Source organism: Bacillus rossius (assembly GCF_032445375.1).
Source record: "Bacillus rossius redtenbacheri isolate Brsri chromosome 4 unlocalized genomic scaffold, Brsri_v3 Brsri_v3_scf4_2, whole genome shotgun sequence".
Lineage (NCBI taxonomy): Eukaryota > Metazoa > Arthropoda > Insecta > Phasmatodea > Bacillidae > Bacillus > Bacillus rossius.
The window spans coordinates 16,125,434-16,153,404 of NW_026962011.1; the positions used below are offsets into that span (position 1 = coordinate 16,125,434).

Genomic DNA, 27,971 nt, shown 5'->3' on the forward strand with positions numbered 1-27,971 from the left:
TGTGTTGTACAGAGTAGTAGTATTAATATTTTGTAAAAGCAAAGAATTTATTTTCTACGTAGCAGGTATTCTTTTTTTTTCCCTCTCTCCCGTGGAGGTGGCCAGCACCATGTCTAATGAACGGCACCGCGTGTGCCTAACGTCGTCGGTGGCTCGCTGCGGGGATTCATGGCCGCCATTGGCACGTCGTAACCCGCTCGGCTGGCGGCGTCGCAGCTGCCGGAACCAGGCTCGCCAACTTGGCGGGGCGAAACCGCGCCGGCTGGACCTGAGCACGTGGCTCGACGCTCCTGCGCGGGAGCAATCAGAACAACTGCTTCTTTGCGAGCAGGTTATAAAACCGGGGGTCTTTTAATTTTTAACCGTATTGCAACAGCAGGTGTGTGCATATTGGTGCGTGGTCGCCAAGCGCGTTTGAAGCGAAACTTCAAAGCAGATACGTAGGTAGGTATAATGTATATAAATGTATGAAAAAGCGTGCAAATCGAGTGAGACCAAGTACTGGAATGTTGCACGTTTACAATCACGTAAATATCCCAGGTGCAAAATAATGCGGTCCTGCCATCGAGCACCCCACTCTTGATCGATGCACGTTCCTGTTGACTTCTGAGCGGTGAGCTTTAGTTACGCTCTGATTTATGTCCTCGCCTCAAATTACACTATCGGCTGTAAAGAAGTTTCGCACACACAAAAAAAAAAAGAGGGAACGCATACGAATTTTCGCATCCAATGACTAATAATCAAGTTAAACTTGTTTATTCCACACAAAGAACATTTTGTGGCAGCATAAATTTTTTTTGTGATTAAATTAATAGTAATTCATGGACATGGTTTTGTTGAAAAAAAAGTTTCTTAACCGCAATTGAGGTCAGAGTTGCATTGAAGGCTTCCATGAGCTTCATAGGAAAGTGTCAGCAGGTAAAGTACTTTCACGAGAACCTTCAACCGCGTGTAACACAATCCTTAAAAATTAATAAAATAATATGAGCTGAGTAAACAGTGTTCAAATTGTAATCCAATTAATAATAGCCAAGGATAGATGCAAATGTTAAATCAGCAAGTATTTAAATTAACACATTTCGTTTTAATCGTGGGCAAAAGCCTCATGTAAATCCTCATACAAATACACCAACCTTTTACATAGAAATTCATACTGGTTAATTAGCAAAGGGATACAAAGACAATTATATAAAATTAAGTAATTATCCCATAGAACAAGAGCACTAGTACAATTGTCACGGCGTGTGACCATTAATGTGAAGGAAAAATACGTGAACGTATTTTCAATATGACAAATACAATTATTAATGGATAGTATTAGATAGTAAAGAATAATCTCTCGTTAAATTAACGTCAACAAGTGCAAAAGAGAGACAACCCTCAATCATCGCAGCGACCGTGAATTACGTTAATACAGACAAATGCCTCATTAGACATTACAAGACCCGTAAATGTTAATGCGGGCAACCGCGGCCTAACCTACACTAGGCAAATTGCAACTTAATTCAAATGCATAAGATATCAAGAGAAAACCCACAATATGTACCAATTTAACACTACGTGATTACATACATTACGCAAAGGCGAAACACAAGCCCTAAACACGAGTAACGACATGACGGGGAGAAACGTCAGCCAAAACACGAGTAGCAATGCAAGCTATTAATAAAAAAACGAAAAGGGTAATGATGCCAAAAATAATTTCAAAGGTGACGGCCGAATAAACAATTTAGAATACTTTAAGAGTTTATCTGTTACAAGTTACATGAATGTAAGGGTCACCACCTTACAAGCACTTACATGAAGTCTCACCGCTGTCACACTCACTACATTTAACTACCTGACCTACATACTGAATACAGTATGTACCAGCACCGACTGGCTATAACAACCTATCTACTTGATATGCTAACCAACAAGAAGAGCCTTCAAGGTAGAGGTGGGTCGAAAAGTATCAACCTGATACTTTGTCACTGATACGTGCCTGTATCAGGAACGGCAAACGAGTACACTTGAAAAGTATCAGAGACTTTAGTATCAGTTCAGAATTCACCTGGAACAACACCACGGCCAATGAGCGCAGTACCCGATCGCAGATGACGGTCACTTGGGCGGAGCTTGTGAAAGGGGAGGGAGCAGGAACGACGAATAAGGGATAAAGAAGGGAAAGAATGTAGGGGAGGAAGCGCAGGGTAAGGCGTTGAAGCCTTGAAGGAGAGGCGCAAAGCGATATTGTTACAAGCAGGGCTGCCACTCATGGGTTTTTCCACCCAGATCTGGGTTTTTCCAATGGTGTTTGGGTTTCTGGGTTTTTAAATAATGAATTCCAACAATTCTAGGTTTTTTATAATTTTAATTATTTTTATACCTAAAACAATAATAAAGGTAGTAGCTACTGTATCTGTTGCAATATCTGTTTGATAAATGCAAACAAGTCTATGTGTTTCACACACAAAAATACATATAAACACAAAACTAGTTTTCAAGAAGCTAAGTCGAATATTAAATTAGACACATTCTTCAAAGAGGCTTGCAGAACACAAAACCAATGCAACAATTAACCTTCAAACCAATCTTGTAGAATCAGACTCTGAATAAAGACTAACGTACATGATGCAGTTTTATAAAAACAATTACCGGTTTAAAGAATGCAGTGATGGTGTTTGTTTTGTCATGTATATATTTGTAGGTTTTTTATTTTTATGTGCTGGTCCAAGAATTACTTATACAGCCATTTTGCTGCAGTGTAATTTTCTTGTATTGGTTGTATTTAACCGTTTTCAGTCTTGTAAGGTAATTAATTGTTTTATATTAAAACCAGTTATGTTTATATTTTTGAATTAGTACGCAAACATTTTCAACGATAGCATTTTAGACGCATCTGGGTTTTTTACCCATGTGTCTGGGTTTTTCTGTAGGTTATCTAGGTTTTTCATGAATATCAGAGTGGCAGCCCTGGTTACAAGTCGTTTTGTTTATTATCCTACTTCAAAGTACGCTCAGTGCGCAGTGCGTGCACCGTCTCGTTCAATAATAAAACTAATGAAATTTTAATATTAAAAAGTACATTAATACAAGATATAATATTTATATTTGTGCACCTAACAGCTATGAAAATGCAAATAAATTCTCAGTTGACACTAATAACAGATGTAATCAACATATGGACTTTCTTTTTTCGAAAACAATTAGTAACTAGTGTTTTTATACATTAAAAATTCACGATTTTATCAAAAATAAAAAATAAAAAAACAGATAGGTACCTACATTAGTGAGCATACTATATCAATGTTTTTTCAAATGTTCTTCAGATTAGTCGATGATTTATAACTCAGTTTTTGTTTATACAAATTACAATTAGCAAACTCATTATTTTCCGTGAAAAAATTCCACACAAATGAAGTCTTTTTCGTGCACTTATCCATTCCTTATTTCACTATAAAGATACTAACTACAAAGCATGACAGCCCGCAACATGGTGATACACGGCCAGGACTAACTGCAGTGAATGTTGAACTGATTGATACTGGTTGTATCAGAGGTTGAGAATTACCAGGCGTGATAAATAATGTATCAGATTCCTCCTTCCGGTCGCACGGTCTGCGGACGCGGAGCTTTGTTGCCCCTGGGACCGTCTGATACAGAAGTATCAGAGACTTGTACCTAGGTACATTACTGTATCAGTATCAGGTTGGGACTGATACCGAAAATTGCTGTCCCAACCCACCTCTACTTCAAGGCAATACACGTAGTTTTAAGTAAAACCGAAGGTGCCACGCGCATGCGCGGACACCTCAGGAGGGGAAGTCAAGCACAGCACTAGACGCAGGGAGGGGGAAAACGAGGAAGGGAAGGAGCGCCTAAGCCCGCCGCGCGGCGCGAAGTTCAAACACAGCGCACCGACCACTTCAGCATCACTAATTCAATACTTTTTTTTTTAAACACACGGAGTAAAACGTTATTTGCTGTTTGTGTCATGCCTGTGATGTGAATCAGCTATATAGCTATAATAAATGCATGCCCGGCAAGCATTCCTACACTCAGGTTTTGCGGAAACGCCTCCCAATAATGTTACACAAAGGAAACTTTTTTGGTATAAAATAATTGATCATTAAAAATCAATACTAATATTTACTAGAGAAATATTGAAATTGTTTGTAATAAATAAACAACGAAAAAAGCTAGATCAATTTCAAAAATTTATTTCCCTGTTATAAAGTGAAATTATTCCCAAATGGACACACGCTATATCACCACAATGTGCAGTTTTTGTGGTGAACATTAGGAGTTGACCCTTCCTACGGAAAATCAAATTTTAATCACTGAATAGATTAATTAATGTTTTTACTGTTCATCATTTAAACAGCGTGAAAATTGTGTGATTTAGTTTTCTTCTTTTACTATTTTTTTCTGATGTATATATCTTATGCTCTGACACTGTTAAAATAATAGTGTTTTTCATTGCTGTAGCTGATAATAAATAAATAAAAGTATTATACTTTGTAAAAAAAAAAAGAAGCGCAGTTGGATGCATGCCCGCTTACGGTGCGGAGTGTCTCGGGTTTGAGTCCCGTGTAAGGCCTGGATGTGAATTGTATAGTTTTGGTTGGTCACAAAAGAGTCGAATACAATAAACTGTCGGATCATACCGGCTACACGCAGCATGAGGCACGACACGATACGGCGCCACATTTTGTCTGATAGCAGTTGACTTCCATGTTTTTTTTTAAATATAAAAGCAATGTATACAGACTCAGACGCAACAGCACAACGCCACAAAACTGTCGCGATCAGACACGAGGCGACAACATCTAGTGACTACTCCAAATTCGTCGTGAGCAGCCTTGCAGTGTTTTGCGCATCCGCGAGTATAAAAAAATGGCAAGAAAGGCATGCCATAGTATGTTTATAATTAGCCTACTTAATTAAAGAGTGTTATTAATTGTTACTTTAATTTTAGTAAGTATTCACTTCTTAAGTATTTCAATTGATTTTTCTCATAATGGACCTGGATGCAGATTATTTAGTATGTTTAGTACCTACAAGAAAGAGCTGGTTTGTGTAATCCATCTTTGAACTATCATGACAGCAATTTGATTTTTAAAAAGTGGGAAAAAATTATAACGTAATGAAAATACGGTGTTAATCTGTCGCGAGGCATCGCGTGGTGTCACGTGGATGGTCTTGTCTGATAATGGGTCAAATCTGTCAATAAAAATATACGTATAGATTCATATATTGTTGACTATACTATTTGTATAGATTATTAGCTTACCCGGCAGACTTCGTACTGCCTAATTAAATTGCAATAAAGTCCTGTCAAAATGATTTGTAATGTGACATTTTTTTGTTCCTACATATTTTATAGTCGTGGCAAAAAATTCTCCTGAACAGAACCCTCACCCTGGTGATAGAGTGTTGTGAATAAGAAATATAATTAAATAAAACATATAAATAAAAAGATAAATAAAAAATAAGTAATCTTTTTATTGTTAACCATGTGAAACATAATAATTTTTATTTTCATTGTAGTGCATGATTAGATCGTTAATTAGCTTGGTTTGTAGCATTTCGGGTTCTTCTACCTAAATTGATTCGTATAATAGGAGGCATATCTATATTATAGATTATTTGGTCACATGCAATAATTAGCGATCATAGGTAAATAAACACTGCACAAAACACTATATAGGTAAGAATTTGTTTCGTGTATAAGTTGACAAAAGCAAACTCATTAGGGTAGGTAACCTAAAAAAAAAAAAAAACAAAAAAAAAACACTGACATTGACAGTTTGTTGTTGTTTCAACTTTTTTTAAATTTAATATGACTTGGAGTCAAATCCTTCAAGCCGTATTTAAAATAGGGAAATGAAATAATAAAAACATAAACTTATGAAATACTTTTGGTAACGCTGGTTTTGTTTGACTAATGTAACGACTTGAAAACTGATGCATTTTAAAGTAAAATAAATGAAATAATATCGCGAAGCCGACCAAATTGAACTATTCGATTTCGGTTTATTTTTTTTTTGTTTATCTGTGCTCCAACGCACACTGTTTTGATAGATATGATTGAACTTTGTACAGAGGTAATAAAGTGCAAATTGACTCTTTGACGTTAGATACAATGTTATATAAATTATACATATTATACAATGTTATATATATTCATAGATTGTTACATAGCCAAATTGTTATATAGATTATAAATGTTATGAAATGTTATACAGATTTATAGATTGTTATACAGATACAATGTTATATAAATTACATGTGTATAGATTTATGGATTGCTCTATAGATACAATGTTACATGGTTTATATATGTTATTCAATGGTTTATAAATTCATAAGGGAGTCAAAATGCAAGCGTACCTACAAGTAATCTATTTATGGGGTAATGTGTTCGAGTCCCATTCCCTGCGGTGTCAAACCCGGATGGTGGTGAACGTTGCCGTAAGCAGATGTGTTTTCTAAGGGATTTCCCCCCACCCCCTTCCACCAACTAATAATTAATTTCGCAAAAGCTTCATTCTAGTTTCATTTCTTCCTCGTCATTTTTAATGTACCCGGTATCGACGACGCTTTAAACCCATATATATTTTTTTGGTAATCGTTCAATACTTTACATACAAGAATTACAGTTATTTTTGGTGGTGCATTAGTGCGCATGTATGGACACTTTGTCGTATTTGTATTTGAGAGACGTGTATGGGAGCCGTGCTCGGAAGCAGAGCGAGGCGGGGGTGAAGTATAGTCCGAGCATGGAGTGAGGTGACTTAAACAAGTTTTCTGACTAGCTTGCTACTACTTGCCCATGTTACGTGTGTTTAGAATTAAGTAAAAAATCCATGGTTAGTGGCATGTATTTTTTTTAAAGGAAAAATCTGATTGCTCATTGGACTGCACTTATGTGTGTCCGCGCCCATGGATTGTTACTGGCCGTCTGCAAGAGAAGCCATTCCCCCGTTTGCCGCGGACTATTCAGGACGCGTTTCCCTTCCTCACTTGATCCCTATGATTGGTGTCCTGACAGTGGACACGCACCTAAGAGAAACTCAGCCAACCACGTAACCCAAACAGAGCTACAATGTTTTAACATACCGTTGGAAATCTTTTCGCAAAAAAAAAAAATATACATGGTCTTAGCCATGGTGAATTGGGCTTTTGAACATACTATAATGGTATACAGGAACTTGGTATACTTGATAACTGGAGGCAAAAAAAAAATGCAATTAGCTGTTCTCAGGAGTTTTAAACGAAAAATAATTATAACTTTGCCATTCAAAGCCCAACTTTAATTTGGACGGCGCTTACTTTTTTTAAAAAAATTCGCTTTCTCGTAGGCCTGAATCGAAATAATAATTATTTTTTGCAGCCGATGATTAATAATGATTAAAGAACTGACCGACGGACGTGCGAGGGTTCTGATCGTCGGCGATGGTGGCGGGAGCTTGATTAAGGGGGAGGGGGGGGGGGGGTGAGGTCCTAAATTGGTTCATCGCGGCCGGATGGCCGGTGTACGCGGGTGTCGCTATCCCAGCCACTGGTTTCGCCAGCCCTCTCCCGCCGATCAACGCGCCGAATTGTTACCGGCGGTCACAAAGAGCGTCATACCCCCCCTTTATCAGGAGCAATAAAAACCTCTCCTCCATCCCCCTCATAGGCCCGTCGGCGAGGTTTGATTGGCCGGGGGTTCCTTCACCCCTCTCTCTCCACCCCTGGTTGATGAGCGGGAGAGTTAATGCAGTATCAGTGTCGGGTCGGCCACTTTCCCGCACTTCCATCCACCCCCGACCCCCTTTCTGGAATCCACGTCATACCCCGCTGCTTCCCGATCAACCTCCTCCGCGGTTCATTAATAACCCTTCATCCATCAGGCGTCGCTCCTGAAACCCCCGGCGAGGCGCAGCAGGCTTTGTTCTTAGCACCTCCCCCCTTCCCCCCCCCTTCTCACCACCTTCTGTCGGCGGGTCGGGGCCCAACTTCAACCGTCGGATGTGCAAAACAACTAGGTCGCGCTTCTTGCGGCGTCGCTTGCGCCCCGATACCTAGGGAGGGTAGAGGAACTTTCTCGTGAAACGGGAGGAGATTTAAATATTTTTTTTTTTTGGAACTGCGTCGAATACAACAAAATTTCACGAAATAATTAGCGGGAACTGGTGGAATCGCAACGGTAGATTTTTTTTTTTTTACGAGTACCGTTGAGGTTTTGGTTTATTTTCAGCCGATGTCTTTGTGATGAAAATGATGTCAGGCTTATGGAGACTCAGGTATGCCATTTCATCATTAAAATACAGTTTTTTTTTTTAACATTCGTTTTAAATATGTAACATCTTAACTCTCGGTATGCGACATTTTGTAGGAGTAATTTCGTGAATTCAACGGAAGTCGCATGGAACGGAAATGTGTAACACCGAGCTGGCATCTGTGGCAGATGGAGCGAACCGGAGTTCACAAAGACAAAGGGAAAGCTTATTGTATTGACGGTTTAATGAATTTTAACAAGATGAGCAGTATTTTAATAAAATTCCTTCTCGAAAATCAGGTTCAAAGCCCGGGTTTAGCATTTTTTTCCCAAGTAATTTCGTTTTTATTTGAGCCGTTGAATTATATTGTTTAAAATTTATCTTTGCAAAACGAATGATTCAATAGTCGACGTAGCTGCTTCAGCAAATAATTCTAGCGGTGGGTGTGGAAACTACGTGTGATTAACTTTCAGAAATGTATTTGAAAACACACACTATTCGTAGGCCTATATTTAAAACGCTTTACGTTATTTTAAAGAATTCTACGTTAAATTTCGTGTACGAGTTTCGTAGTTCTAGTTGCAACAAGAGAACACATGAACTTGCTCGTTACCGAGGTTAGATGTTACAAAAGGACTAGCTGACTTTTTTTAACGTTTAAAAGACTATATAGACAAAAGTAACAATAATACGAAATTATTACAAAATTAGGCAAATCATTGCTATTTTTTCTTTCACGCGAACTGGAATAAAAAAAGGGTTCAATTGTACTGTTTCTAGTATAACCACTGTCTCGTTTACGTGAATGGTCTGGGCCAACGCCATAGTGAAACGATAAGAACTCAAGAAAGTTACGTATACAGACGTTGCGTCATTTCTGTCCGTGAGGAATACTTTAACGTATACCACGATACAGCACGTCGTGTTACAGATGGATACTCATGTGTGTCACATTTCAGGACACGTTTCTTATTAACACTATTTATTTCTTCTCGAAAACAAAACACACTGTCTATGACCCCGACGTGATTTGAACACGCAACCTTCTGATCTGGAGTCAGACGCGCTACCGTTGCGCCACGGAGTCGCATGCACGAAAGTAGAAAATAAAATGTACATAATATTTATTTAGATCATTTGTATTATAAAACTTTAAGATAATATTGTACGTTACTGTCCAGTCTACTTTTCAGAGATAAAAATACGTTCTGTGTCTAAAAGCATTTATATTTACCAAATATTTTATTACATGTTATGATATTTGTTTTTTACATCAGTGTGAACCTCAAGTACAGAGATACAGTTATTTTTTCTTGTGTGACTGGACCAGCAAGACATTAGTCAGTCTTGCCTTTCACGATAATTAATAATCGTTTTATTTCATATACATACTATGAAGTAAATTTTACCCTCACGATGTCTATTTGTTAAACCATAACCGTTAAACTGAAATAATAATTCCAAATTCCTTGTTTTACTATGAGTTATTTAAAATTAGTTCCATGTAAAGTAAGAAAACAATACAATTTATCAACTGGTTTTTACCTTCTTTAGAACTGATAGTAGGTACCAAAATGTCATTTTAAATGAGAAGATTAATACGAGAAAATTTAGATTTGGATTGTCGGTGATTTAGTGATGAGTTACGTACTGCTGAAGAAAAGAGATTTCGAAAATATTTTCGTCTAATTTAAATTTTTAATTTTATACTTCGACATCTAGATCAAAGTTATTGTGCTGTATTGGTTACTTCACGTGAACTGACGACAGACGAATGCTTTTGCAAATGAGAATGTATATAATTGTTCAATGAGTTTTCGCGCTTTTACGCAAAACATACGGTTGAGTGATTCAATATTTGAAACTGGTTAGAATTTTCATGTTGTGCCGTGTTTTAATGAAACTCAGAGTGAGCGAGTGAATGAATGTCCTAACGTTTGGCCGGCATTGGGCTCATTAGAAACAGTAAGGGATCATGAGATGAGAATGTAGCATTGACGGTATGAGTGGGGGTAATGGTAAAACCTCAAGAAAAACAAGCGGCTCACGGCATCGTCCGCCACGTTTCGTCAAAGTAGGGTTAGCAAATATGCTTACAATAACGAACACTTGCATAAAAAACGATGCTATTTATAAATATATATTATTTTTAAATCAACAGCAACAATAATACGTTTGGTTGTGGTTAAGAAGTCTCTAGGCCAGACGTTTGGATACAAATTTAAAGCAGATAAGAGCAAGAAAAGAAAATCATTATAAATCAAAAATTTTTGTAGTAAAATTTAGAACAGATATTTAAAAACTCAAACTAATCAATACTAGCGAAGGAATTGCATGCCATATTCCTAATAGCTACTAGGTGAGTGAGCTTTCTACACTCTACAGTTTTTTTGTACGTTTACAATGAAAGTCCTTGGAAACCATGTTACCAACGATATAAAATGTAAAATTACGAGGCAAGGCTTTGTAATATATGCAATTTTACAAAGATCTGTCTTGTAGTTTTACAAATGATATCGTTGGCAACAGGGTTTCCAAGAGTTTTCCGTGTAAATGTTCACAAAAGTTTTTACAGTATAGGTACATGTTATTAAAAATAACATTGAATTTATGTGGATGTAAAAATAATTCACCTAACTCAAACGGATGAGTTATAAATTAATGATTTGAATTCAAACATACTTGGAAGGGTGATGTTGAACATGTTTGAAACGGAATTGCTATTTAAAAGACTAAACAATGAACCCTACTTGATAAATAAGTAGTTGTAAGCTCGTATTCCAAGAGCAATGTTGAAATTTCATCAGTTACCTTGTTATGTAGAAGTGTCAAAACTTATAATAAGCTGGACATGGCAAACGTCCTATACTTTGCTCAGTTGGAATATATAATGTGATATATACTTCTAAGTAAGCATATTGGTTCTGAACGTAAAAAAAAAAAAAAAACACGACGTATGCAAATAATTTTAAAGGATTTTAAATAGAAAATGCAGCATGATTTTATTCTTATAATGTGGTCGACTTATTCTGGAATACGGAATATACGGATGGTAATAAGATCCATTTAGTTAGTAGCTGCCAAAAATTCGAATAAAGGTGTGCGTTTGATTAAGAAAGAAAAACGATACTCCTCAAAAAAATTGATAAACTAAACAAATGAGAGGTGCAAGATTGTTTATAATTGAGCTACGATTTTTAACCTATTCTGAATTTTCTTCTGGGATTATAATTAATTATATGCTGCGCCTACTATCGGATGAAAACTGAAGTTTGCACCGGCTTCCGACAGCGTAGAACTTACTGGCGCTACGAAGCAAAAAGCAGTGACTGTAAAAATATATGACGGCGTTATTTTATATCGGATACACAGTATGACCGATATTTTGTATCGGAAAGCTGTCTCAACGGTAAGGTTACAGATATGAATGATCGCGTTTACTTCACATATCAATATACGAGTCGGACAAAGCAGAGAAAAATAAAGCAGTTGGCCCGGTACTAACAAAACGATTGAATTTGTAAACGAGCCGCTTTATAAAACCATTAAAAAAAAAACCGCGCAAACATGTGACAATGTATTGTCAACAATTCTTCTTGATGGAGTATATTTAATTAAAATGATAATCTTAGTAAAAAAAGAAAAGGCAAACTTAAACATTTGGTTGTGGGAGCCACACGCAATCTTTTTAATATCCATGGAAACGGATTAGGCGCAATGACGTATGGATATTCAAAACAGAAATTGTCTTAATACTCGCTTAAGCACACAAAATATCTCAAATATGTTTTAGTAAAGCAGGACACGTGATAGAACAATATATATTATTAATGTATCTGATCGTTTATAAAACTGTATCAATTTTCCCATTTTTTGATAATTTGTTTTACGTAGCGATGAGTAGCGATAAATTGAAATATGAAAAATCATTTTAACGTCATGGAGAATATTTGCTATCGTTTTCTAGTGTATTCAGTAAAAAACAGAATAAAAATTTGTCTCCAAATAAAGAATGAGCAACGAAATATACTTATTAAATTATTAAAAAAATATATTTTTTTAAAGGTAGTAAACCAGTTAGCTATGTGACTTCGTATTCCATCTGGACCAAAGAATCTCGTGCGTCTAGGTGAAACCGTTAGAATTGAGAAATTTGGGGCCTGACCATAAAATATATGTATATTTATAGTTCTTGAAATCATAATCTTGCAACAGAGGTGACCTAATTACAAGACACTATACACACATACTTCCAGATTCCAGATTGAATTTTATCCCAGCAATAGTTTCCAAAAATAACAACCGGCAAACGATGTCGTTATGTAAATAAATGTAGGCGATCTCGACAATTATAGATTTAAAAAAAATCTGTTTAATTCTGGATCAAGAATGGCTTTAAAGGAAGCTATACAAAGTTACTCCTTCGCCACCGCAGCCCATAAAATGTTTTTTTTTCTTTCCAACTGCAGTTGCTCTTAAGTCTAAAAAAAGTAGCAAATTGCACCTGTAATAACAAAACAACAGTTCAGCCTCTTTAAAACATACTCATCAGTAATAGTTTTATCTTAAAATTATTTTAAAATGTTAACTTAAAATAAAAGTTTTTTCGTTTCTACTTTTAACAGTGTACCAATGCATCACAAAAATATTAATTTTCCATTTCAAATACTATTTACCAAAACAAATAAAAATTAAATAACAGAGTTGTTATTTATGGACTATTCAATTCATAAACACAACCACCCATCCGCCCTCAGCGCTTTCTTAAATGCTTTACGTAAACAAACGTCAATCGGATATCTTGAGTGGTTTTCAGATCGAGTGGTTTTCATATCGAGTGGTTTCTTCTGAATCTCTGCACTGTGTATGTATACCCAGAGGAAATTGAGTAAATAAAAAGTAATCAGCACTGATAAACTCTGAATATTTTATATATTGTTTTCTTCATACCTATCCTGTTATCATTCCCCAAGATAGTGTACTTCTAAAATGTAATTATATAAATAAAATTACAACATATATTGATTCTGGAAACTTAGTTTGTGAAACAAACATTTAAACGGATAAATGGTTCAACACCATAGTAAATATTTTTCATTTATTGTACATTATTTTGTTCTTTCTCCGTGAGACCTAGATTCTTATTTGAGGGTTATATTCGAGAATTTGGCATTCGAATTCATGATTCGGATTCGAGAATATTGGGATGTGAACCATCACATTTGAAAAATTAAACATCTAAATTGTGAAGAAATTTTATTTCGTGAGAAATTCGTTACTTTAATCTGTGGGAATTTGTTGCTGCGCAGTTTTGAGGAATTAATTTATAGGTCTGAATTAACTATTTATAAATACTTAGGTTTATGTACATTCAGAACATAAATATTCATGTAAAATTAAATATATATATTTTAATTTGTACATTTTCATGAAAACTACAAAATAGTGTTCGCAGAATTTCTGGGTTCGGATTCACACCCGGGGAATTTATGGTTTGTGTCGTTCCCGTACCTCCAGTAGTTAAAACTTGTTGCTAACCGTTCCCTGAATAGCTTTCCAATGTTAACTGCGTACCTAAAAAGCATGATAGAACCAAATAAAACTAAACTGATGAATATTTGATTATATTTTTCCGTAGTTTAAAAATAAATTATGCTTGAATGAAACATAAATTCAAATGTAAAATTATGCGCCTATTTTCATGACAAAAAACCCAATGTTATCTCGAAAGTGTAAAAACCACCATGGCCATGTGTTCTACGACGTTACAATATCTTACTGTTTCTTGGCAAATGTTTCCACAGGAATCTTTTGTAAAAGTACAGTGTGTGTGTGTATGTATGTGTATATATATCTGTGGGAGCTTCGCACGCAGGCGTGCTGCAGCACATCTCGGCGGCCGGACCAATCAGCGGGGCGCTGCGGCGGAAGCGGAAGAAGCGAAGGCGAGTGTCATGTCGTCGGCGCTGAGACGTCACGCCAGCGCAAGAAACCGCATTCGTGAAACCCTTCTGCCTTCTGGTATCGGACGGGTTGAATATCGATCCCACCGCTCAAAGAGACGTTCCTCACGGCCATTCGAGGCGGTCTCCAAGAATCAAGGAGAAAGGAATGAAAAAAAAAAAACCTATAAAGGGATAGAGGCAGTAAAAGAAGACCGGATTCATTTGTCTCAAGGTTTTAACCGCATCAGGAAATAAATTGCAATGATCAAAAGGGCGAATGGGTTATTTGAATTTTTTTTACTGTAGTTAAAAATTATTAGCTATCTGATTATTGTGAAAAGATCTCAAGATTATCTATCTGCATGGTAAAACACTATAGCATCGTTTCTCACATAGCATGTAAGTTTGCAGCAAACGTTTTCACATGACTTGAAATAGGCTTGTTGTGCAAGATTGACACATCAAGCTTGATTCAAGCCTTCTTTGAACCATGAACCATTGCCTCAAGCTTGGAGGCTTTACGTGGCAGGCTTGCTGCAAGCTTAGAGGCTTGTCATGTCAGGCTTGCTTTAAGCTTGGCCCGTGTAGAATAGTTAGCTTGAATAAAGCTTGATTTGAGCTAGCACACTTACCATGGTAAGCTTGATCCAAGCTTGATTCAAGACTATTTTTCTGTCTACGTTGTGCTTAGAGATTGACTGAATTCCTTTGAGGTACATGTCTATTGTCGGCACACGAATCTCAGAAATCCTGGCGGAAGCAAACGCGTCATTAATGTCCAGGAAAAATAAAGCATAAAAAGCTTGTTTTGCAGATGGTCGCAAATTACAAGGAAGAAACCATTGGCGCAAGCATACCAATTTGCAATCTAATGAGCGTTCAGAATTATTTTTCTAAATAGTACTGTCCCTAGGTAAAAGTTTGCTGTGTTGCAAAAACTATGAAAACTTTTTATTATGGGTAGATGTTTAACTGTTATTTGATAATTGCGATAGTAATGATATAATTCACGCAAAATAATTGCATTCCTGCAACCCAATATTCGTGTTGAATTTTTTAGTCAATGAAATAATACAAAACAAGACTTATTATTTAAAAATTAGCCTTACATATATGATATTGAATTAAGATTATCTTAATGCAATTTTGTAAATTTGCAGACCTTTGAAAGCAATGAACTTAGTGTTTTGTTGAATAAATTGTTTCTAGATAATACCTACTTTAAACAGTTGCACTCTATATATTATCCTTATTTATATGACACTTACTACGTATATTTGTTTGATTTTCATTCGAATCCGTTTTAAATAGTAAGGTATGGCAAACGTTTCCTTAAATGCAACTTTTGCTAACAATATTCGTTGATGTACCAACAGTTTATTCCCTGGACGTATCAGTGCTGGTGGAAGAAATACGAACGCATTGCAGAAACTTCTCTCGCCAATAGGTACGTACAGCAAATGCACATTGTATCAATTATAAATCTGTTAATTTTTACATGAGCTAGGACTGTTGGCCCAAAGGGAAAACAGTTTGGATGCACATGCATGGTGCACGTCAAAATAAATTACAAAAAGTAATTTTTTTAACAAAAAACCTGAAGAGACGTTTAAGCGGCCTGATTGATTCCGCCAGTCTGTATAGTAAAACCCATATTGCCTCTTCATAGAAAATTAAATACAATAACAGTACATTTTCCTACAAAGGTCCACCAACCACAATAAAAATATATGTTTGAAGCTCCATCGTCGAAGATATGTTATAGGGATGTCAACGACTATGGTAGTGATAATAACTATAGTTAAATAAATATATCAGTGGTATTTGTTTAAGTTTGAGCTTTTCTCTAGTTTGTGTTTGCTTTTTCTTGAACACGCCAAAGGAAAGGATCATAAAAAAATGAGGATGAAAGACAACGGAAATGGTTACGCTTAGTGCCATTAACAGTGTGATCCGTATACATGATATTCCAAAACATGGTACCGCCTGTGTTCCAGCAACGTTATATAGTCTACGAAATGTAACTGTCTCGAATTTGACAGTTCACAATATTATTACTTTTTAAATCCATTTCCCAAATGTTACTTCCAAATAGTAATGATGCTTGTTTACAATAACTGATAACCATCAGATGAAGTTGTTTACAAGTAGATGCTATTAAGAGACCAACAGTGGCAGAATTATATGAAGACCACTAGCACTACTTTTTCAGAACTCTCTAATTTTAGGCTATTTACCTCTGATCCAAATTATTTTTGTCCCTATACATTTAAATTCTAGAAAGGATAGTCGAAAACGAATTTCGTTTCCTTTATACACTGTAATTAATTTTTTTGTTCTTTTACAAAAGAAAATCCTTGGAAACTCAGTTGCCAACGACAACACTTGCAGAACTGCAGGGCAGGGCTTTGTCAAATTGCAAATGGTACAAAGTTCTGCCTTGAAGTTTTACATGTGACGTCGTTGGCAACTAGGTTCCAAGGACTATCCTTGTAAAAGTACAGAATTTTTTTACAGTGTAACCATGCGTGCAAGAAGCCACTTCGGTCTCCAAGGCAAAGATCCACGCGATAGTTATCGAAAAAAAAAAACTATTTCACCGGGAGTTGTTTCTGCGATCGTTCTGGAAAATTGAAATTCGCCGCCGCGTCCTCGCTGACATCTTACGTAACAATCCGCGGGCTGTCATGGCTACAGGCTGCTGGGAGGAAAGTGTTGGGTTGTGGAGGGGGGATGGAGGGAGGGGTGAGAGAGAGAGAGAGAGAGAGAGAGAGAGAGAGAGAGAGAAAAGGAGAACGCGTGGCCTACACTTTTTTTTTTATTTTTATCATTCGTCTTGCGACAGAGCAGAACCCGCGTAGCGTGAGAGAGTTGTGAGTGTATCCGAACCGCGCGATGCTCGTCGAAGATTACCGATGGCCGACGACGTTGATAACGTTCTCGCGTAGCACACCCAGAAGCAAGTTTGTAGGTGCCGGAACTGGTACAGGGATTCCAAGGTAGGTTCTTGTGGTCGTACGTGTTAGTCCTAGTCTCAGTTCTTTGATTCATATTGCTTCCAAACTGCTTCACCTGACAATAACACCAGCTTTCTACAAGATTGTAACATGTAAATATAAATTATAAACATGAAAGACAAAAACCAAACCGCTTGAAAAATTTAAACACTAACGAAAAATAACAATGCATAAATATTGTTCACAATTTAATCGAATATATATTATTAATAAATAACATATATAAAAAAGTTGATAGATAATTTCTCCGAGTAAAATAAAAAAAATGTTCTTGAGCAAACAATGTTATTTCAGTTCAGACAGTATTATTTATATTTAGTAAATAATCTATTTCTTTTTACTTCGACAGTTAATGATGTTAATCTACGCAACAGAGAACAGCAGACCTATGGTCTTAAAACTAATGCTAGTTAGCTCCTTAAAAATAATAATTGTTTTATATAAATATAAAGAAATCATGTCACTGGCATAAAACGCCCTGTAGTCGATAAAACGTCTGAGATCGTAGTAAACTGAACTTTTTTTTGCTCATAAATCAAGAATCTAGGGATACGTGTGTTAAAATCATCACCATCACTTTTTTACAGTTTAGCAGTTAAGAACTACGGTATTTATTATTACATAAGCTCAACATGTCAGTCGGTGCATTTAATGTGTGCCACAGATGTCAGATTTCGTAACGGTGGACATCACTCAAGGCAGACTGCGAGGAAGGAAAGTGATTTCCAGCAGCAATGGGATCACATACTACAGTTTCCAGAGCATTCCTTACGCCAAGCAACCCATTGGACCTCTCCGTTTCAAGGTCAGTAATTTGTGTAGCACAGGTCGGACGTCTTGAGAGCCAGGCTCCACAGTCCGATGGAAAAGCTTTGCTCTGAACGGATCGGCAGATGAATAAGAGCATATCTTTGATAACTTAAACCATTTTTATGGTTACTTTTAATACTCCCAAGATAAAACTTGTGAATTCATGTTCGAGTACTGTAAACTGAGCCTGATTTAAAACATTTCTGTGGATATATGCCATTACTACTTTACACTGTATGTCACGGAGAAACCTCCACATCGGACAAAAAGGCCAAAATTCAAACACACACACACACACACATAAAAGCATAATTCAGATGATTTGAAATGTTGAATTCATAAACAGCATAAATGCTTCCATGATAGGAATCTTTTCGAAAAAATATCACAGCACAGACGAACACAGTAGTCCCGAAGACAAAACTTGCTGTCGTCGTTGTGTTATCCAGAATTTCTGTTTAGTTTCATCGCTGGGTTCACTTGTGCCTCGATGAGTGGTCTTCGCGTTGTCCAGATTATGTGTTAGGTATCATTGTTGGGTTCGTCTATCTCGTCGTTGTCAGCATACCATGTTCGTACGTGGCTGCGATATTTTTCTAATTCCTTCCAAGGAATTCTCCGTGCTGTCCCCGTGCATACTGTTACGATTTACTGCGGGTTCGTAAACGATAGCCCAATTGAAGATTTTTATCACACACAATTTTATTTATTGCCACTACTTATGTCACTTACAAATAATCTAAAATGGCAAATAATCAAATGCACTTAAAAATGTTGCTTCCCCAGTCACTCGTTTTCACACACCGCACACCTCGCTGGGTCGCACTTCCGGCGCAACTCTCGCCGCAGCACCCCTCGTGGGTCTCCGCCGCGGGACTCCGTCGCCGCACTCCGCCGCCGCCGACACTTGCCTTCGCCGAGGATCCGCTCGACGCCCCGCTCAGAACTTCGGTCGGGACTTCGCCGCACCTGTGACACTATTGCCCGGAAACTCCGCCGCGGGAAAACTCCCGACTCCACTGAACGTACTCACTCCCTGCCCTGGAACCTTCGTCCAAGGACTTCGCCACTCTGCCGCACCCGCGGCACTATCGCCCCGGAAGTTCCGCCGCGGGAAGGCTCAACTCTCTCTCTGAACTACACTGACTCCCCCGGCCGGCGTCCTCGGGCATATATATAGGCCCCGGCGCAATTCCAGAGCTCACGAGAGAGGCCGGGGCCAGTCGCGTCATTCCGCACCGACACGATGGTAGAAATCTCTCGAAACACGTGTCGGCGGCTCGCGTAACTCCCAGCTGTCCGGTGTCAGTTACGTGTCAAAGGCATGGCGCCGCGCGGGGAGTGATAAGGAGGAGGGAAAGCGACAATCCTTGTTATCTTCCAGGCGCGCGCGGTGCATATCATATTGCGGCAGCCGCCAACCAGCTCTGAACCTGCACGCGTCCCGGCCAATGTCACGTCCGTAACAATACCATGCTCGGGCTGGTTTTCCTTGTTACATAATTTAAGGTTTTCTATGACACACAGAGCGAGCCAAAAAAAGGCGTACGTCCAAAATAGTGTTTCAGTTGACTCTGACAGTGTTCGGTGACGGGTCTGTGTGACGTCTCCCGCAGCCTCCCGAAGAGCCGGAGCGCTGGGCCGCGACCAGGGACGCCACGGCGGAAGGGGCGGTCGCCCCGCAGGTCGACATGTTCTCCAGGCAGCTGGCGGGCGACGAGGACTGCCTGTTCCTGAACGTGTACACCGCTCGGGTGAGCTGTCGAGGGAGGTTCTGCAACGACGCGTTATCTATCTCGAGACATCAGCTTCTTGGGAAAACTCCCTCTTGAAGTATCCGTAATCTTCGTAAGAGATTCTTTGGTAATTCTGTCGGGCAGATACGCGTGAGTCACCAGTTGGTTGCGAAAAAAATTTGACAGAACAATCTGTCTTTTTAAACTGATAAAACATCTAATTGTGATACAATACTCTAAAGACAAACAGAACATTGTTCCTGAAGTGTTTTTTTTATCGATTAATTTATTTATTGCGACAGGATGTAACTTTATTTTAACAACATAGAAGATATTTGGAAACTTAAACGGTAAAAAAATAACGTAAGAGTAATAAATAGCTCACATGAGATCATCATTGGGTACCTGTCTAATATATGCAAAGCTTCCAAATAGCAGTTATTTGAAGAAAAATGAGACACGCGAATAGATCTTCTTTAAGGATGAATTTTATGAAACATTCAAGAACTCTTACTTTGTAACCCGGGAAACAGTTTTCTGAATTGCATTGGTTTAATTAGGGAGGATGATAGAGGGTGCAATGCGTAAATCCGTTTTGGAACTGAAGAAAAACTACAAATTAACAAAAATGTTGAAAACTGTAAAATCATAACCAATTAAAAAGTGTGATAAAAATGAAAGTAATGCAAACGGTAAAGGTTACTAATAATATATTATCACCTTTTAGTTTGCATAAAACTTAGTTATAGAGTAGACTTAAGCATCACTTTCTTCTTGGCCTTCTGATGGCACTTCTGAAGGGGGGAAAAAAAAAAACTAAACTCTTTACTGCGAGCAGGTCGCAGTCGCCAGTGGAAATCTGTGTCGCGAAGCATAGACCTTCGCAACTCATGGACACGTCGGAACCGAGTCAGTTTCCCCTGCGTGTGAACGTTCTCTGTTGTGATCACCTCTGTGTGTTTCACAGAAGCTCACGGTGAGTCAGCTCACCTCACCTCACCGAACTACGCCTTGACTCACACCCGGCCTGAGGATGGGTTCACAATTAAAAAACAAAACATAAGCGAGTGCACAGCAGGCCATGCACACGGCTTATGCGAAATTTGTTCACAATTTTAAATCCTACTTTTAATTGCAGCTAATGAAATTTGGTGATGTATCCGACATCTGTTGGCAGTGTTAGTAAGTAACTATATTAACTAACAAATGATTATTCCGTGACATCAGCCCAGCAATTTGTGAGCAAGTTTTTCAAGATATAAATAAGTATGGGTTGTATAAAATTTTCGGTTTACCATTATAACCACGACACATTATTTACTTACAAATTTGCTAGTGACTTCTAAGTAATAGCATTAATTAATTTTTAAAGTAGGAAATACACGTGAGCAGTGTAATAGCTTGACAATTTCTTGCCACAATACGAATGATAAATATAAACTGTTCTCTAGTCCCGCCAAAATGGCTTTTCTACTCTACTGTCTCATCGGTTGTTTGCGCCAAGCGTCCGCGACAGAAATAAAATATGTTCATTTTCCCTTTCCATGCGTACGACCTTGTCGTCTCCCTTGCAGACGACCGTCCTGTGCGCTATTGTGGATCAGTAGGATCGAAAGTACGGCGGTCAAACTTTGAGCGCACGACCTGATGCTACTGTTACTGTTATTGTGAACTCAGCTAGGGCGCTCGTGTAACTTTGCGCCGTCTGGCGCACGTGAGTTGCGTTCCTGTGTGGGACAAAGCCGTGCGTCGCCCCTCGCGTTCCGCGTGCTCGTCTATGAAGGGCTTCAGGCCGGGCACTCGCAGAAGGAGGTACGACACGAAACGATGCCACATTTTGTTTGATAGCAGTCGCCTCACATGTGGTTACATAAAAGCATCGCACACAGACTCAGACGCGGCACGGCGCCACACAAAACTGTCGCGATCGGACACGAGGCGACGACAGCGAGTTGACTGCACCGCGGAAGCCTAAGATGTACATCAAGTTCTGTCCCTGCCCGAACACGCCCGAATATTCACCTTCGGCCAACCTCGGGTTTATTTGTATATATTTATATTACTCTGTTTATATTAATGTAGCTATACTAATCTAACTAACCGTCCATCGTGTTTTAAAGTGTTTTAATTTAGCTAACCTAACCGACCACTTTTAATATTTGAATTCATTTTTCCTGCGCAATAATAAAACAAATCCCGAGGTTGGCCGAAGGTGAATATTCGGGCGTGTTCGGGCAGGGACAGGGCATGATGTACATCTTAGGCTTCTCGACTGCTCAGAACTTCGTCGCGAGGGGACTGTCTGATGGCTGCAGCGTTCTGCGCATGCGCGAGCATGAAAAAAAAAATCACATGTAAACAAAGACATGCCGTATTGTGTTTATAATGGACTAGTTAAAATACTTGTTTTCCATTGCTAATTTAATGTGAGCAAATATTCACTTGTAAAGTTTTTAAGTACAGGAAGGATATATTTTTATATAATCCGTCTTTGAATGTGTATCATGACAGTAATTTGAGTCCAAGAATATGGGAAGAAATAAAGAAACAAAAATTACTGTGTTAAACTCAGTACTGAAATATCTCGATATATTCCCAATTAGTGTTAAAAATCCACACGATAGATAGCACTACTATATCTAGTCAGTTTTTTTTGTTTTTAAATTCATGAAGAGTGTTATGATTTATAATTAAATATTACTTGAAATGTTTGTGACGAAATTAAAAGTATGAATTAAATAACAAACAGTCGTAAAACACAAAAAATATGTGGTTTATTTTATGGTAATGTGTTACCAACTGATTCCTTCTAATATAAATGAAGACAATTAAATTAGCAGGTAAAATATAGTCCATAGTGTTAGCAAGAACAAAAAAAAAAACCTTTCAGTGTTCTGAAATTTTAGCACGCATCCTGGCAATAAAGTAGTCTCGAGGCGTTTATTTTTATTAACACTCCACTATGCGAGACTCATAGTTATCTGGTGCCTCCGTTCGAGCTTAAAAAAAAAAACACGTTGACAAATGATATTTCTCAACACGTTCCATCGTCGCCCACTTTCGATTAAACTACTTCAATTTCAGATTCATATATGGCAGTGAAGTTGGTAGGTAGATTGTACGCGGGCGCAGACACACAACGCTGAGTTCTCAGTCTTTCAGATGTATTGTCGTTTGGTTAAGTATTCCAAGATCCCAGGGCCCCCAGACGTTACTTATTTTCTCACAAATAAAATGTGTGGGATAAAGTAGTGTTAGTATATTATTTGAGTGGATGCACACCTGCTAGCTTGGGCCGACGACCAATTTACAGGTACCGGGTGCTAGAGGTAGATACAGTACTTACATTTCTTAAAGTCTCAGTGCGGATTTTATACGTATGTTTTGGAAAATATTATTAAAAATTAATAATCAATACTCCGTCGGCGGTAACTTTTACCAGACCCTTTAAATCTCCCAAAAAAAAAAAAAAACAACATTGGCCGTCGGCCCAAGCTAGCAGGTATGCATACAGAGCATATACTAACACTACTTAAACCCCATACATTTATAAATACTGAGTTTTCTTTTCTGAACAAGAATTTGCAAGTACCATGTTAAGAGATCATTTGGAGTTGCACAAATCCTTCAAGGACTTGTTAACTCTGCAGCCAACGTACTTTTTTTTTTTTCTGTCCCTGTGTTTGTTCAGACCTTCTTGCAACGGAACACGCGACTCAGAAGTCGGCAAACCAAAGTGGTTTCTACGAATGTCTCGAGTCCCATAACTTTGTAATGAACCCGCCGCGGAATTCCAAGACAAAAAAAAAAGTTGTTTAGGTGCTGAATAAGTTAACATCTTTCTTGCAGTTTTACAAACTATTTCTCGGCAACTGGTCTTTGGCAGAAGTGCAGACAGTGTTTTTGTCTGTGTTCCCGGTGTGCGTCGGTGTTATCGCGGTGGGGGCCCTGGGATCTCGGACTAGAGCTAGTGACGACGCGTCTCTGCCTGACGTCCTCGTGCGAGCGCTCGTCCTCTGCCCGCCGTCAGCGGCCGGCGACGACGGCGCCCCTGGCGGTGATGGTGTGGATCCACGGCGGCAGCTTCCTCACGGGCTCGGGCAACACCGGCGCGTACGCGCCCGACCACCTGGTGGCCGAGGACGTGGTGCTCGTCACGCTCAACTGCCGCCTCGGCGCTCTCGGTAACGGCTTTGAATATATATACTGTATAGAAGTCGCCAGCCCAGGTTAAAATGTCTAATACGGTTTTGAGGTAGTTGGTTAATTCACCGCCGCAATCGCCACCATCTCTAGGGCATCGACTTGTGGTGGTCCCTAGCGGACAAGTGTCGAACTCTTCAAACACCCCTTCCCCCTCCCGTTGAACGACCTTGAGCTGCAGTGAATGATGGATGAGGGGTGCGGGGAATGACAGCGGGCGACAGCGCTGCGCTCTAACGTGTAAATAACAACTAAGACGATACAGGGCGTTACGGCAGCGCACTGCAGCGGTGAAGTTCCCAAGCTGCTCATCATACGCTTCTGAAAAACGTAGAGTAAATCCTATCCACTCGCGACTTCTATACAGTATATATATTCAAAGGTAACGGCGAGCCATCAGCTGTTCCAACATGTTGCGAACTGGGCCTTCAAGTTGAACCAATGGCCTGCTTGCAAATAATTAGTTTTTTTTTTGTTTTGTCTCGATATTCCTAACCGTTCATAGCTGTGTATCCTCAAGGAAAACAAGCTATTAAATATTTTACGAGCATTACGAGCAGCAAGTTACTGAGCAGATGTGTTCAGGACACTACTTCCTTCGCAACTTTGAAATTCACTTTTTGTATTATTTGATCCTTGGAGGAGAGGAATATCTTAATTCGACCGACAAACATTGGCTGCAGGCTCACCCCCGCCACCCCCCCCCCCCCCCTCCAAAGTTGAGAAACTCTATACGAATTATTTTCTAAAGTGCTTCCCAAGTCTGGTATACGTATTTGTAGTTGTAGCTGAACAACAATTTTATCGTACATAATAGAGCAAGTATTCAATATGTAACACTGAGCGTCTGAATGATGTTTCGTTGAGTGATGTTTTACAACCACCGTGAAATTCGTGGCTGTAGCCAAATTATTTTATTGAAATAATTTTTTGCATTGGTTGTAGAACTTAAGTCAATTAAAAAAAATCAGATGCTCAGTGTTACATCTTAAATATTTTTTTCTATTTTTTTTTAACAAAAATTTTGTTAAGCACTAATTTCAAAGGTGCATACCATATTAATTTGGAAAACTATTTTAGACAATGAGTCATATAGAGGTTTTTTCAATTTATTTTGTCGAGTTAAACCTGTAGCCGAAGCTTGTCGGCGGAATTCAAAATCACTCTGTACAATGTACAAAATTTTAAACTCCACAGCTTAAAAAAATCGAAATACTGCAATCGTTACTTTCGTCATGACTAAAAACGTGATATGTAAGTATCACATGTATCCCGTTTGTTGTAAATTGTTAATATTAATTATATTAAAAATAGACTGTTCGTCCTATCACGGTTCACCCAAGGAATAAAAAAATTCTCGAAATTAAACCGGGATCCTTGGGAATTTGCCCTTTTATTCTCGGCTCAATTAATGCTTAAATAAATTGCCAAGTTGTGCAGGAAGTATTGTTCCGAAATAATCTGTTCGAATACATGTTGATAATTAATATTTAATAGATAATTTTCCTTGTGGAAACAGTTGTGAACGGTCAGTAATAACGAGATAAAACAAAAAGAATTATCAAAAATATACATACAGTGTTGGGTCAAGCACTTTAAAAATAAGCGTGGTCATAGTATATGTGACATTGTTGAATTTAGCACTCAATAACCTACTGTGGTCTGTGTATTTTCGGGAACACCCTTCATGATTAAAAAAATTGGTATTTTTTTTTTAAAAAAGTAGTACACATATGATTTGCCTAGTTCTGAAAGAAACTTTATGATGGGTGCTCTAAATGCCTGAAGTAAAACTATTACGTGATTACTCAAGACCAAAGTCCATTAAAGGTAACATGTTTCTGTTTTTTGACGTGACAGCACCTAATAAATCCATGAACGCCGGCTGCACGCACCAAAAAGTGTCCGGTAACGCACATTGTCCCGTTACGCTGTGTCCCGTTACGCTCATTGTACGCTTGCGCCACATCTATCTCTCTTCCACTCGATTGGAACAACCATCGATTTGACTTTTTCGAGGCACATTAAACTTGAAACACTCCTATTCGTTGCCTACTTTTCCTATCATCGTCCTATCCTTAACAGAATAACAAAGCTTGGAAGAAGTTAAATAGCAAACATGTATAAAAGTTATAGTTAAAATAATCTCTTCGTTAAAGTAATAAAAATGTTTGAATTTATGCGTGCAAATAAAAGTAAATTTATCAATTAAATTGTAGATTTCATTGCACTCCATCTTTGTATCCATACAAAATAGTGATAATTCAATAAAAATGATTGAATTTTATTCGTAAAAGTATGCAATCATCTCATCAAAGTTTTGTTATGACGTTGTCACGTTAAACTATCGTCCGTAAACCGACTTTACAGACAACCAATTTTTTTTTACAGGCTTCCTGTACTTAGATGGCGCTGACGTCACCGGAAACAATGGACTGCGGGACCAAGTGATGGCTCTCAAGTGGGTGCGGCACAACATCGCGCACTTCGGAGGAGACCCGGGGAACGTGACGATATTCGGACAGAGCGCGGGCGGGGGCGTCTGTGCAGTACTTAGTGCTGTCGCCGTTAGCTGCAGGTACGCGCTGTCGCAACCCCTGGTCAGACGACCGTGCGATCCGCGTCCGCGAACCTTACGACATATCTGTATAAATAAACATGTAACCGTTCGTTCGTTCGAAATCTCAAATCTCCGAAAGCTCTTCAATGATTGCTTTGAAATTTTGATATAACGTTGCATTCGAACGCGTGTTTTACATACCTGTGTCACACCTGTGACAGGTAAAAAGATAGATACAAATATAAATAGGTAGGTAAATAATATGTTTAAATGAATGTTTGCGTGTTCATCTTTTGTTTTATAAATATAAAGATATTAATATCATGTTATAGTCATACAGAGGTAGAGATACCTATATATAGAGAGGTACAGAGAGGTATACAGAGATAGAGAGGGAGAGGTTTAGATATTAGGCTATTTAGAAATATAGATAATATAGGGAGATAGATTGAGGTATAGATAGAAAAAGAGATACATAGAGAGATATAATCAGTAAAATGTGTATATAGATATAGAGGGATTTATATATAAAAATATAGTGAGATTTATAGAGAAATATTAATAGAGAGATATAAAGAGATATAGTAATGCTATGTATATATATACCTACTTCAAACATTACAAAAATATTGAAATAGGCCTACCTATATATTTATATATATATAAAAGGTTGTTGGTATGTATGATGCTGATTAATTCCGACAGCGTTTGACCAATTTCTATGAAAGTTAGCACCTGTGAGCGTTTTTTTTTTTCATGGAGAAGATTTTATGCTATCTATTTTGTCATAACGCACCTCTAGATGGTGCTGCAGTGCATAAACTTCCACACCATTCAACCGATCACCACGAAAACTTGTATGCATAGATATTTTAACACTGAGAATATTTTCCCAAAAATATTGTTTATCCACTTGGCGTTACGCTGGATATTAGCATTAGTGTGAATTATTTTTAAGTTGGTTCGATTACATGGCAATTAAAATAGTAAAAAAAATTGTTCATTCATGTAAATTATTAATAAAAATATGTATGTAATTTATCATCGAGTGATGCCAATATAAATAATATAATCTAATCAATATGAGTGATCTTTCATTTTTCCAAGTTTATCTAAAACAAAAAAAAAGCCTTACAGATTATAGATTACATAAAAATCACTCGTTATATATATATATGTATGTAAACACTGGCAGGATGTCTGCCGGGTTCTGCTAGTCAAGCATAGCACACGACACCGAAGGTATACTTCCCAAACGTGCGGCGCCCTTCAGGACTCTTCCATCGGGCGATCGCCCAGAGCGGCACGGCGCTTATCGACGCCTGCAACACGCCTCACGACGTCGCCACTCGGAGGGCCTTGCGTCTCGCCGGCGTGCTGGGGTGCGCCTCCGAGGACCATGCAGGAAGTGGCCGACTTCCTCAGGGGAGTCCCAGCTGACAAGTTCGTGA

At 38.3% G+C, this 27,971-nt stretch overlaps 1 protein-coding gene and 1 non-coding gene across 2 annotated transcripts; one reads left to right on the top strand and one right to left on the bottom strand.

Moving 5' to 3' along the window:
- The first annotated feature begins 109 nt into the window (after positions 1-109).
- On the top strand, positions 110-27,960 carry LOC134542319 (liver carboxylesterase-like). Its single transcript, XM_063386469.1, is given in 7 exon segments — positions 110-331; positions 17,876-18,016; positions 19,638-19,775; positions 23,788-23,941; positions 26,352-26,494; positions 26,496-26,538; positions 27,794-27,960. Coding segments are annotated over 7 exon segments (1,008 nt in total).
- On the bottom strand, positions 9,265-9,336 carry Trnaw-cca (transfer RNA tryptophan (anticodon CCA)). The gene has a single exon. It is a non-coding gene; the product is annotated as a tRNA-Trp (tRNA).
- Positions 27,961-27,971: the final 11 nt, after the last annotated feature.